The 12,985-nt window shown below is 43.4% G+C and overlaps 2 protein-coding genes across 2 annotated transcripts; one reads left to right on the forward strand and one right to left on the reverse strand. All coding sequences in view use genetic code 11, as the record gives it.

Moving 5' to 3' along the window:
• Positions 1-1,590: 1,590 nt before the first annotated feature.
• Positions 1,591-8,523, reverse strand: EGR_09782 (Ubiquitin hydrolase; the record flags this gene model as incomplete). The annotated part of the gene is made up of 12 exons (XM_024499031.1): positions 1,591-1,671; positions 2,399-2,501; positions 3,741-4,050; positions 4,799-4,918; positions 5,180-5,204; positions 5,881-6,021; positions 6,428-6,531; positions 6,624-6,667; positions 7,144-7,527; positions 7,746-7,863; positions 7,957-8,074; positions 8,173-8,523. The coding sequence occupies 12 exons, from the start codon at positions 8,521-8,523 to the stop codon at positions 1,591-1,593; spliced, it is 1,899 nt and encodes a 632-aa protein (XP_024346541.1).
• Positions 8,524-8,599: 76 nt separating this feature from the next.
• EGR_09783 (hypothetical protein) lies at positions 8,600-11,792 on the forward strand (the record flags this gene model as incomplete). Its single annotated transcript, XM_024499032.1, has 9 exons — positions 8,600-8,634; positions 9,007-9,072; positions 9,305-9,455; positions 9,498-9,546; positions 9,750-9,827; positions 10,324-10,416; positions 10,825-10,905; positions 10,982-11,240; positions 11,678-11,792. 9 exons carry the CDS (start codon positions 8,600-8,602, stop codon positions 11,790-11,792), a joined length of 927 nt encoding a protein of 308 aa, XP_024346542.1.
• Between the last annotated feature and the right edge of the window lie 1,193 nt (positions 11,793-12,985).

Consider the following 12,985-nt stretch of genomic DNA (forward strand, 5'->3'; position numbering starts at 1 on the left):
AATGCTAAAGTACTTACGTAACCCTAATTTAATTCCCCCTTACAGCCCATGAAATCTAGGGAACCCTCAAGTGTCAAAGAAGCTATGCTAAATCAGGATTGGCAGAATTAGGAGGGACAAGGGGTGATCCATCAAATTCACCTTATTTGTGATGAATCGAGTTACTTATTCTCCAATGAATAACTCCATTGCATTTATTCCGGCAGTGAGAATCTCGGTCTGGAAGACACTTGCCAGATTCTGTTTTGTGACTTGAGTGGCAGATAATCTGACGACCTCCAATTCAGTTTTACTCGTCTACGAAAAGTGGGGGATAATACATTGACTCAGATTGGTGGTTTGTATAAGGCATTACCTTTGGTGCTTGTCAAGGTTGTCAAATGACCTTCACGGCAAATCGCACCATCGTAACAGTCAATGGGTTGGCTTTTGCCATGGGTAAGCTCTGTGTGCAAAAATCTTCTATTCCTCGACGCTGAAACAAATCCTGCGAATGACTATGGATATTCACCACCCGGAAGACACCCTCTTGTCAAGCCATCAAAGCTTAATTTGTCAGTTTACTGTGGATCGTGTCCTTCAAGCTCACCTATCGCGCCACCTACAAGTGACATCATCACCCCGTCTCTGAGCACACATCTTAAGGGCCATGCACACACTTGGCGTACCATTTGGCAACCCCAAATAAGACTCGTACATTAAATGGCATGAGACACGCAGTTTACTGGTATAAAAACCCATTCCTTTTGTGCTTTAGGCAGCGATAAATCCGAAAGTAGCACATGCAGTCAACTGTGAAAAAAATGTCCTGGAAACCCGTCCGCCTACCTTCCCACAAAGTAGTTGGCTTGCTTCTTACTTGATCTTTCGCCTGTCTTACTTCAACAACTTATCACACCGATAAAAACATGGATCCATATTTTACCTTTCAATGGTTTGAAGGCAGCACACCCAGTCTTGTAGGAGAAAAATGATAGCTTGCTGACCTTTATGATTTGGCCCCCGGCAACTGTTAATCAGTCGGCATCTGATTGCACTTGAATGAAAAATGCATTTCGATTATGCAGCCGAGATCACACAGAGGGGCAGAAACCGTTAAAAGAATTTCAGATAATTCAATTGGACTCCAAAATGATGGCGAATCTAGGTGGATGTAGACCAAGATGGAAACCGGGTGATGCGTGAATGGGTGCCAATGTGAATAGCAGGAAGAGCCTAAAATTGCTTCGATGTATCCAAAGTCAATGAAATTTGGCGGCCATACCCACACGGCCTCACCTGGGAATGGACTAGTCGTAAATGGCATGTCCAAGGACGTTGGTTGCCAAAACCACGTACTTTCAAGACCGTTCGAGACAACCAAAGGAATCAAACACTTACCTTTCTTGCTTTAACTTATTGAAACATCCCTAAGGCCACAAAGAGAACCTCGAAGACAATGTAATGGGGGTTTATTTGTTAATAAAAATGGGAAAATGAAAGAAGAATCACAGAGGCGTGTGCGTAAACGAGCACACGCACAGGGTATCAAGTCAAGGATCCTAATAAAGGTACAAAAATATACAATCAATCTACAATTCCTCCTGGTACCTAGATTGCATCTTCATCATCATTAATGGTCACTTTCACCGGAGCTGTCTCTGAGGCTAATGACACCGCGTCTTGCATCGGCTACAATGAAGAGGGGAAAATACGCCCTCTAGAAGACACGCTACATAATTCAGAGCAACACAATTATTTCACCTTCAAGTGCCTCCATTTGGTAAAGGCCCTGACAAAAGAGTGTCCGATGAGATACGCAAATCTCGCATAAACAGGAGGCAAAGGCCTATACTGTCGTTGATGGTTAAGTTGGAGAGAAAAAAAGTGCCAGTTTACATAGACTTAAATGCATTCAACTCCTTTTTAGTGTGTATGTGTGTGCAGGATCCATGGTTATGAATAAATTAAAGAGTTTGTGCATGTCGTAAAATTTCACTATCCTGATGTGCTGTTTATATAAGCCAGGGTTCAGACAGACCTAGTGGTGTCAGTCCCTCAGGGCCCACCTCTGTGCTGTCACCAACACAAGAAAGTTGACAGCCTCGTCCTTGGTTTTCCAAAAAAATAAGCTAGTCGGCACTAACATAGCCGAAACTTGAGCATAGAGCGCTGTCAAACATTCCAGCGAGATGTGAACATTCCTTACGCTTAACAGCGATCTTTAGCAATGCAAATGGTCTCTTTAAGTAGCACTTTTTAAAGAATGCATAAAATTAAGAGGGAAAAGCAATTCATTAGTATAGCTTTTTTTCAGAACAGGCGTCCCAGGAAATTCACAAAGTGAGCCTAAAAACCTTCCAGCCCTATTGCCAGTGAAACAGAGAAGCTTAAAACCAGAGTTTGAAGCCGATATTACCTTCGAGGGGGCAGCACCGTCGACCTTTTCGTCAATTCTTTCGTAGAAGAGGATATAAGCCGTCGACTGAATAACATCTTTGGAATTAGGGACGTGTGAGACGCTGAAAGGAAGTAGAAGTAATTGACGAATTGACATGAAAGGTGAGTTGAGACACAGGTGGATAGAAACACGTAGCAAATCATTTCGAGTTATACCCTCCTCTGAAAGCATGACACGACAAGAAGACAGATCAAAGCAACAAAACGAAGGTGTTGTTGGCCAATGAATGCCCAATGAACCAGTTTACAGTAAAACTTAACTTTTCCAACACAAACTAGCCACATGGAGGACCTTGGATGAAACAAAGACGGTCAAGAAGAAAGCCTTTCATTCGGTCCGAAGACAAACTAATGGATGTTTCCTGTTTCAAGGAGAAGAAATGAGGTTGGATGAATGGGAGGGGAGAATAAATGAATCCGTGGTTCGGTGAATTGTCACGGCCTAATTGGGGAAATGAATGATGGTTCCAGTCCCTAGCAGGGGACTAAGCTACATGAAAGAACCAAGCCTAACCCAAGGTGATGGGTGAGAAGGTAGACTAAGGAAGCCCAGATCAATCAATCATTTTGATCGAAAGATGAATACACCGAGAGCTCCGAATGATCGCGTATGTACCTGCGTGTGTGTTGCCGAGGTCTCATGTACCCATGCAAAGACATGGTGCATGAACATGTAAGGAGTAAATATTTGCAACACCTGTACTCTTTGTGGGTTTCATGAACCTCCCTTTGATCGTCATCATTAGCAACACACACACGAGGGGGCGAAATGAAAAATGGCATTTGAAATGCCAAAAAAGTACAGGGAACAGATAAATGTATCAATTGAGGCGAAATTAACAAACACGGAATAACGAAATACGCGCCATAGAGTAGCAGGATGAGTTACCAAGTGAATTATTGTGAGGTATGCAAATAAAATCCGCGAAAAGTGTGCCACACCTTGACAATCAAATGGTCCTTCTCAGTTCTCACGAATATTTGTTGTCTTCGTCCGCCAAAGCAGCAAAGTGAGCTCGGACTCGGTCAGTATCAATTCAAGCAACTCTGATTGGTCCAAGCAAATAACTTTCAATGTTACTAATCAAGGCGACAATCGACTGACATTTAATGTGAAGCTAGCAAAATCAAAACGGTCACTACGTCAGCCTCTATCGAATGGTCCGCATTTAATTGTTTCAAGTGAAAGAGAAGCTCCTATTTTGCTGTAGCGATTCATTCTCATTTACCTAATTCATTACCTACTTTTAATTTAATCAAATTAACTAAAAATTAGCATAAGACAATTCTCCTTAAAGTACTTTTCATCATCAAAAAGGAACCAGGAGTGTGGTATGGTGCTCGGATCAGGAGAGGGCAGATGACACCGAGCGGTGTAGTGTCCGTGCTCTGTCCCACCCTGATGGTAGACTACTGCATAGAGACGATAGTTCGTCGAGCCCGAAGCAGACGTGACGTCCGCCTTCGATGTAGATGGCGTGGTTGAGGAATTGGAAGTGACATCATTTACAGCAGCAGAGTCCACTGGCTGTTGACTGGCTGAAGAGTTAGTACACTTGGGTAGCGTTGATGCCCTTTCTGGCACTGCAGCTACGTGCTTCTCTGTAGAACCTATAAGAAAAGAACAATACAAGATGTGATCTGTTGTGAAAGTAGACATTTCAAACGTCATACGCTGATATATCGCGGACCTATGACGACCGGAGACACTGAATTGCAAACGTTAACGAGAATCAGATAACGTGCATAATGGAAGACCCGCTTTAAACTAAACTGTTGGGAGGGTAAATGTCACGGCGCTAGAGATGTGGAGGGAGGTACAGCCGCCGTGTCACGAACGCATGACAATTCAGCCGATGAGTCACATTGCTGTCATACGCACGCCCACACGTCTGGTGGATACAGAAGTGCAAGCAGTCCAAAAGGTGGGCGCTAAGGCAACGCACGGAACTGGAAAAAGTCCAGCGCCATCCAAGTGACAACAAGAAAACTTGATGAAACACGACGTAGTTAAGTAGGTGCATGCCACATTACTGGATGCACTTGATTTTGACGTCAAATTTCACCCACACTGAACCAGGAAATCAGTGCTTAACGATAATGACCGAGTTTTTCCCGTCATGGAATATCCTGGTGAAGGCAGCAAAGAGCGACATTTTGTCTTCAAAGAGCGTAGTCAACGTTACTTTTTCCACATTAGCCATTCAATGGCGCCAGTGTCCAGAATAAATGTATTAGCATCGGACTCGAGGCTGTGTTGCGCAGGCGACTTACTCACTTATAATTATTTTCTCATTTACAACGAAAGGCGATAACTTGGAAGCTTCATCGCACAGGAAAAAGAGGTGACGAAGCTTACAGAGATCACGGAAAAGTGAAGAGATGGGAAGGGACATGAAAGCAGTAACCAAAAGCTCAGTTGTGATTGGCATGATGCCAATATTTCGAACGCACGCACGCACGCACACGTTAGCTTGTTCTAACAAACAAATGGGAGAACCAGCCACACCAACACACCCCCTTTGGCCTTTACTTGTAGAAGAAAAGCCAACTACCCGACCAATGAGTGATGACAACGGTGACGTGTAGTATACCCACTGATGAGCGTGATTGCATACTTGCCAAAATTCCCGCGTCGCCTTGTCAACTAATACGCGGGAGAAAAGTAGCAAAAAGGAAACAGGACACAAACAGGAAATCGTGTCGATTGAGAGAGAGATTCAATTATTCATAAACTCACCATTAACGTAGTAAGGAGCCATATCCTGTTCGAAATGGAAATTGATGAGATGCTGCTTCTTGGTTTTGCAACAGGTAGACTCGAAACGTTGGAATTCTGCATTTGTGCAATTATGAGTGAGTTAAGGAGCCTTTAATTTACTTAAAAAAGCGTGCGAAAGTGCTTCGAAATACAACAATAAAGCGTCATAAATCACATATCCTCACTTCCTTCCAACGTAAAACTGTGAGTAGACAGTTACAAGTTTTGCACCAGGGATGAGATACTTTCGGTCGATTAAAATGTTTATAAACCTAATAGCACTATAGTGGATCGACGCAAGGGGCCTCGGTGGTCTCGAATTGGCACCTGCGCGTCCAAATGTCAAGTAGTATAACACAAAATTTCAAAGTGCGTGCATGAATTGATGAGAACACTCTAATAGGGCAAAGGATACGTAGAACGAGGATTTTCGGTAACCGGGATATCATCACTTGCAACTGCGTTCTGGTGAGAGTTTTGCACTTAGTGCAGAACTAGAAAGCAAGTTCAACACGATGGGTTAGGTACAGCTACATGAGACAGATGTGCCTATGGCTCTCTCGCGGGTCACCGACATCGCGATATAACCCTAATTCGCGAGTTAGAGCAAGATCACTAATTTTGACAGTGTCAAAATGCACAAATGTAGAGGTAAAATAAGAGAAGCGTTGCAAACTCACGAGTTTATCTAGGTCATCGAGGACTTCTGCCTTTGTAAAGGCGCATAAGCAGTCGTCGAGGCTCACGCTCATGTCGACTGCTGATGAAGAGGAGGATATCCGATGTTGTGCCTTATCTTTGCTCTCCTTATCCGAAGATACCTGAAGTAGCACATCCCTTCAGTGACGCGCTAATACAATGAAGCGCTATGTATTCTATACTATCTGACAAGGGGAAATACGATGATGTTCGCGAATCACATTCGATTGTTATGTGATGCCCGAAGGGGTAACCACGAGGACTGTGTAAGACGGCGTTCAAGGGAGAGGAAATTCTTACTAGAATGACTGTGATAGGGAATGAATGAAGGTCCCTAATCAAGCCTCTCCAAAGCAGTTCAACTGACAGAATGCACGAATGAAAAAGTGACATAGAAATGGATCAAAATTTGGAGCCTACTCATCGACACAGGCTCACCCCTACGAGATCTGCTTCGGTACACTCGACTACTGCAATGATGGCTAGTGAAGAAGTGAGATACCTATCGCTTCACTAGTAAATTCCTACCTCGGGAACACATAGTGCCAGATTCCAGAAGAGCTCATCGCGTGTGGTGACGTTATTGCACTGGAGACATCGTACCTGAGTTTGGAGATGACCCACAAAGGTGTCTGTGGGGCAAGGAGGGTAGGCAGGTAGGTGGGCCAACATTACTCGAAACAAAAACGAATGGGTTCTTGGATCAACCTTCGGCGAAGCTTACCTTTTAGAAAGCTCTTTTCTGTGGCAGTTGTTTCAGCGGAGCCCCTAAGAGAGCAGAGTAGAGAAAGAGATATTAGAGGAAACCTTGACCTTACCTACAAAGGCAAAATAACACTTGTCCCTGCATTATTTCTAGCTAAGGAAAATTTTAAATGACTTTGTCTTCAGCAAAGGGAAGAGTGATTGAAATTCCAAGCTCATACAGAGGACAAACGAACTAGGCTATTCAAAAGTTGTTTGCTGCCCAACTTTTGATATTTGACCTGAAACCAAGCTCAAAACTACACCTTTGTCCACTTGTTCAAATAACCAGGTTTTTTTAAAAACAAATTTAGTACTCAAAATTTTATTCAAATATGCAACTAATTTGATGCAGGAATGCATAAGGGGGTGCAATGCCAGCATCACATCATTCACTATTACCTTCTTTGGAAGATAAATGTCTCAAAAAGATAACGAACCGATTGTCGAAATTGAAGGCGCTTATATTTCGGAAACCAGGCCAAAACTTTCTGACTTACAGACCAGGCTGACAGATGTCATCAAGGAGGATGCTCTCATTACGACGGATTGATACTGCGCGTACCTTTGGTCGACGTGCCCTCAACCACTTTCGGATCGAGGGCTTGGCCCAGTCCAAATCACCGCTGTCAAAACCTATTTCTACATCCCCTTCACTGGCCGCAGTCAGTTTGCCACTGCTCTCGCTGTGTTTAAGTCCACCCATCCGCAGCTTGCAGCGTCGCATACATTTGGTTGGTACAATGGACGGCGATGGTGATACTGCAGTCGAGACCGGCCTTGGAAGAGTGGATTCATCAAGGACAGGAGTTTGTGGACGCTCCTTTATCTCCTCATGTAGTCCGTCCAGCAAGTAAGTAAAGAATTCTAAGGCGTCCTGTTGCCTGGATGAATGAGAACAATTGGCGGTTTTCGACTGACCACACCTCATTTAATTTAATAAGTTAGCATAAACAGTACAAAAATGCATTGTACAAGCAAGCTAGATTAGCTTCCTTCATTTTATAACAACCCCCGAATTCTGTCATAGTCTCTTTATTGTTAAGATGGATATTACAATGGCAGCATAAAGAAAAGTACGCGTCGGTAAGTAACCACTCACAGATTTCCGCCGTAGCAGGGGACGAACCTCGTAAAAGCGTTTTTGAACTTCAGTATCGTGTTTGACCCAATGCTACCATTGGTAACCGACTCCATTTTCCTTATCAAACCGGCAAAAGCTAACACGGAAAGTGCGATGCATTAAAAACAACAGAAAAGTCGTGTGATGGTAACGGAGTTATGATTATTAAGCGAACAGAAAAGTGACCTACTTCGGAACAGGTCACAGTTAGACCCAAGTTGTTTGCAGAGGACATTATCAGTGTTGTCACAATAGTCACGTACGAGTTCTGTAGACCTTAAACACTGCAAAATGGCGTTGAGGTAACACTAAAAGTTGAAAGGGGGATAAAATACGTAGCCATGCCAATTATTATACAAATGGTATCACGCGAGGAAGAAGCGTTGCATTTAAGCAGAATACTCACCGTGTTTCCAAGATTTTCTAAGCCCGATGGAGTACTTAATTTTGGACTTAAATCTGACTGCGCAGGTCTTTTGTGAGAGGAAATTTCAGGCGACTCCGCGGCCCCATTACAAGGAGTATTTTTAAGGGCCTTTTGAGGAGCATTCTCGCCACCCCTATCCACGTCCTCCTTTTCAGGAAACATATCACGACTCGTGCGATAAAGGTCCGGAGTCGTATACCATTCAACTTGACAACGTAGAGCGCTAGCCAGGAGCTTCTTCAGTGAATTACCAAAGCCTCTTTTTTTAGTCGAACGAGGTGGAAGCGACGAGTGATTGTCTGAGTCGCAGCTGGCATTACATTCTCCCATGACAAAGTAGCCCACTAACACCAAGTGACATGTGACACCATAACAAACGATTAGCGTAGATGTTTTAGGTCAAGCAATGCAGAGCGAAACAAAACAAAATATCCAAAAACTGTACAGAATTATCATTAACATTATGCACTCAAGAATTATACAGCAAAAATTATGCAATCTATGCTATAAATAGCCCACCGATAAACAAATATTAGGTAAATAATTCAAGGCCATATTTGCGCTGCACTAAGAAATCCCAGTTACTCATAAAAAGCCAAAAATCGAAAATATCTATAGTAAAGAAATACTATTATTAAGTTAGCTACTGCATTCACTCTGACGAATAACACAGCTGAAAAACAATGCAAAAAAACACAAATAATTATTATTTATAATTACAAAGATATATTTTAGGCTAAGACTTTAGCTTAAATTTTTAAAAAGATAGTAGTTCCATTTTTGCCTCCCCCTGTTGTTTGAGCGCATACTCAGTCGTGAAGGGGCGAGCGGCCTGAATCTCGTGATAGGAGGGCCGCCAATATTTCCCAAGGTGGGGAGGTGTTTGTTATCTATGCTGCCTCACAGCTGTGCAGATTCCCGTTAGCTCTGATTAATATACACTTCACTATCGGTTCAACCTGTTTTTTGAGGGGTTTGAAGGCTAGAGAGGAAGAGATGAAGAACGCGCTAGAGTACCTCTGTAAATAGTAGTTTTTGAGACCCTCAAACTTGTCATTGAATATCGTCCCGAAAGTCTGCTGTTCACTTCAACTTCGCTCTTTTATTTTAGTGTGTTCTGTATCGTTGCCGGTCGTTTTGCCTGCTTCGTTTTATGCAATATTCTATGGTTGTACCTTTGCCACCGTGTGAGAATGAGCACCGAAATGTCAGATGAAAGTTATCTGGCGGAGAATTCTTCTAGTTGCAATCTCACATTTGAGGTATGAATGTCATTTTAATCACAAACCGTACTCTATTTGTAGCTTCAAGATGCGACCTTCCCATCCCTTACCCCCGTGATTGACCGCAAAGGTATTGTGGTTTGCTCAAAGCAGCTAGTAGCGTTCAAGTTCATTCTCACGGTGGTTTCAGTATAGTTGCTGCCTCCCAAATAAAACCCCTTCATTTGTTTTTAGTAACCCGTGTTTAGAAAGTGGTGCGGCTGTCCTTTGTCCGAATAATTTTTTATTTCCTTTTTGGTATTTTAAATCACCCAATCTGTAATTTACTTCCAGATTCCAAATTCAATAGAAAGTACTCTGCTTCACTCCTTCTCGATGCTAACGGTCGAACACGAACGCCTATTCATTTTGGTAGGTAAATATGCAGCTTAGTCCAGTCTATCATCTCTTTTTCCTCTATCACTTCTTGTTGGTTCTTCGTGTCTAGATTACCTAGTTTTCCTGTAAATATAAGGTGGTGGCTGAATTACAGCTCATCTTTAAGGGTTGCGTCCACGTTGTCCATAACCTAACCATCTAAAATCGTGCTAGGTAGTTGAAATGGTCGTGTGCCGGGCGCGTCCATTGGTCTAACTTGCCCGACTTGAGACGTTTCTTGCAAGATTCACTGATTCCTGTGTGTTTTTTATGAGCTACACTGCGATTACTGGAGTCCAGTTTAGGCAAGTAAGGTCTTTAGATTCGTGGCGAAATTCGGGAAGTTTTCTTGTGCTAGTCTTTGGGATTCTGCAAATAATTCCGCTCTGTAAATAATCAAGAATTGACATATAAGGCCGTTGTCATTGTACTCTGAGGGATCCTTCATGCTTGTCCTGTTTAGTTGATTTTTGTCACTGATTCCTTCCAGACGTTAATTTGGAGCAGCCCTCCCTAGCAGAGCCTGATTCATCGTCATCTTGCACAAGCGCAACACCAATCAGGGAAAGACGAGAACCCTTTCGTAAGTGAAATGTACTTTATCAACTATTCCATTTTCTATAGTCCTTCTATTCCCCTCTAGTTAATTTTCAGCGTTACTAGTTTCCTAAAAGTTACCGGAACTGAGTTTTTAGCCTAGGAAATATTGTCGTTATTTGCTAGTTGCGTATTCCTTGTGATGACTCAATTTAATTGTCTTGTGTTTCTTTGTTTCCAACTGACGCTAATTTGACCGCTGCTTTTGCTAGACTTGAGCTTCGGTCTCCTTATTTTTGCCCTTCTGATTTCTAAATTTCCTTAATATCATTACCGATAGCACATTTCAACAAGCCTGATAGCAGTTATTTCCAGCAAAGATGCCCTAATATGTCTCCAACTTCATCTCCATCACCTTTTCCCTTCATTAACATGTAGATTGCGTTCTTTCTAGAAAAACTACTTCTCACCCTGGCACCAACATCATCCTCTTCTCCGATAGCGCCACCCCGCATAGTGAAGAAACGAGCCTCTAGTAAGTGCAGGATTTCTTCCCATTTTAAATGCACCCTACATCTCCCCTTCCCCTCGCTTTCCTTCACATCTTACAGCTCTTCCTAATTTGATCCCACCAACGTCGTTGGTAGCAGCGGCGAGAGGTGAAAGTGCGTTTCACCGTCGTAAGGCATACGATGAAGTTCGTCGCAAACGTTCCCTCCCCGTTTCCCGCATTGACCCGCGTCGGCATCCCAGCATCATCGCAATGGCGGTTGCTGGTCAGCAGCGTACCGATGCCGCCGCCTTGCGGGCTTCCAAGCGTGCTGAGGCTCGACGTCAGGCCATGGACAGGAATCGCCATGGTTTAGACTTGTAAATGCCACGTTTGTTTGGCGGTGCACGTATTTATTTAAAGATTTGATATCTCACTGGTAATATATGCACCTTGCTAATAGTTTGAGGCTCAGCTCGCTTACGTGTCGCATTCCCGGTGGTGGCGTGCGTTTTATCTCATCATTGCGACACTGGATTCGGTCCCCGTCTGTAAAACAAAACCTGATGGCACTTAAATCCAGAAACATGCTCTTTAGGTTTACCCTTTATAAAGAGGTACGTAGTTATTATTTTGGGGTTTGTTTTAAATGAATTTCGCCCATTATTATCGAGTAATCTTCATCTGGCTGTCTTATTTGGGAGTTGGGTGATTTTACAGTTGATGGAGTTTTCGATTGGTTAATTTTTTTCTAGGAAGGGTGGGTACGGTCTATCTGTAAAGCACATGGAATTCATACAATCGAACCTTATTCAAGGTGTCAACCAGTTAACTTTTATGCCATGCTTGATAAGGATAACGGGTGCAAACTCCCCTGGCTTCTTTCGACTTACGTCTCATTGAATGTAAAGAAGGAGTTGGATGACCGTTAGTGCGATTAGAATGGGCACCAAAAACAGCGTGAATATGAATCGACTTGTTGCGCAGATACTGTAAAGGAAGGAGAATTCACTCATTCTTGTAGCTTTTCAGTCTTTGATGGTTCGGGTTGAGACGTGAGCTTACGGGCTTTGCCAATCATGAGGACAAAAGGTGAGTGAGACGGCTATTGAAAGAACAAGTCCAGTCATCCATACTAAGAAGGCGGTTTGCGATTTGGTTGGACCATCAGGGTCGTCTTGGTCGGGCATTTTGGGACTGAAATGGTAAAAAAAAGCGTCTTGGAGGCTGTTCATTGAAGAAAAGACTCATTGCACCATCAACCAAACGAAATTGATGGAACTATTGCACCACGTTGATTTTCAGCCTCAGCATAATGCCCGCACGTTGGACGTCAGAATGTCAACTTGCCATTTGACAGTGTGAAGGTGCTCTCATGAATCTACATTAAATGGTGAATATCAAAGCGGCGATCTAATGCAATAGAGGTGGTAGCTCACCACAGTGTAGACGGAGGAATGTGCGACCAGCACTGAGTACTCAAGTAAACTTTGGACTTTGTCACATTACGACAATGTGCAAACATTCCGCTTGGTGCTATGCCATTGGTCTTCGAAGGTGGAGGTGGAGGCTCGGCATCCCCACTACATGTATTCGCTACTTCTCTGTTCACAATCCGGTCAACTAGCATTTATTTAAGGTTCGTCGTGACACACAGGTCATGTTTCTGGTGTGACGTTCTGACTAAAATTCGAGGAGCAGGCAAACCTGTTACCAATGAAGAGGAAGACCTAGGTGGGCTGTACAATGTGATGAAAAGGAGCTGTCTGCTTTGATTGCGACTGCAAGGCGCCTTCGTTGACTGTCGATTTAGACTATCAGGCTGTGCAACTTCTTACGGTTGTCGATTTGTTGCGGGAAAATCAATCTTCTAAACGGCAGCACTTTTTCTCTTTGTCCCGCACTAGTGTGGATTGAAGTAACTCAACGAACGACTCGGAGCTCCGCAGAATTGCAAGTTGGAGGAAAGTCGCGACAGGGAAAGGCCCGTCGACCTCCGACGAAAAGGCAGACTTGTCAAATACTGCGTTGTCTTTTACGACGTAATCTTACCAAGAAATGTCAACAAACCATTCCGCCACTGCGGCACCGCCTTCCACTCCCTCTGCTAAGTACTCTATTTCAC

Source organism: Echinococcus granulosus (assembly GCF_000524195.1).
Source record: "Echinococcus granulosus chromosome Unknown EG_S00167, whole genome shotgun sequence".
Lineage (NCBI taxonomy): Eukaryota > Metazoa > Platyhelminthes > Cestoda > Cyclophyllidea > Taeniidae > Echinococcus > Echinococcus granulosus.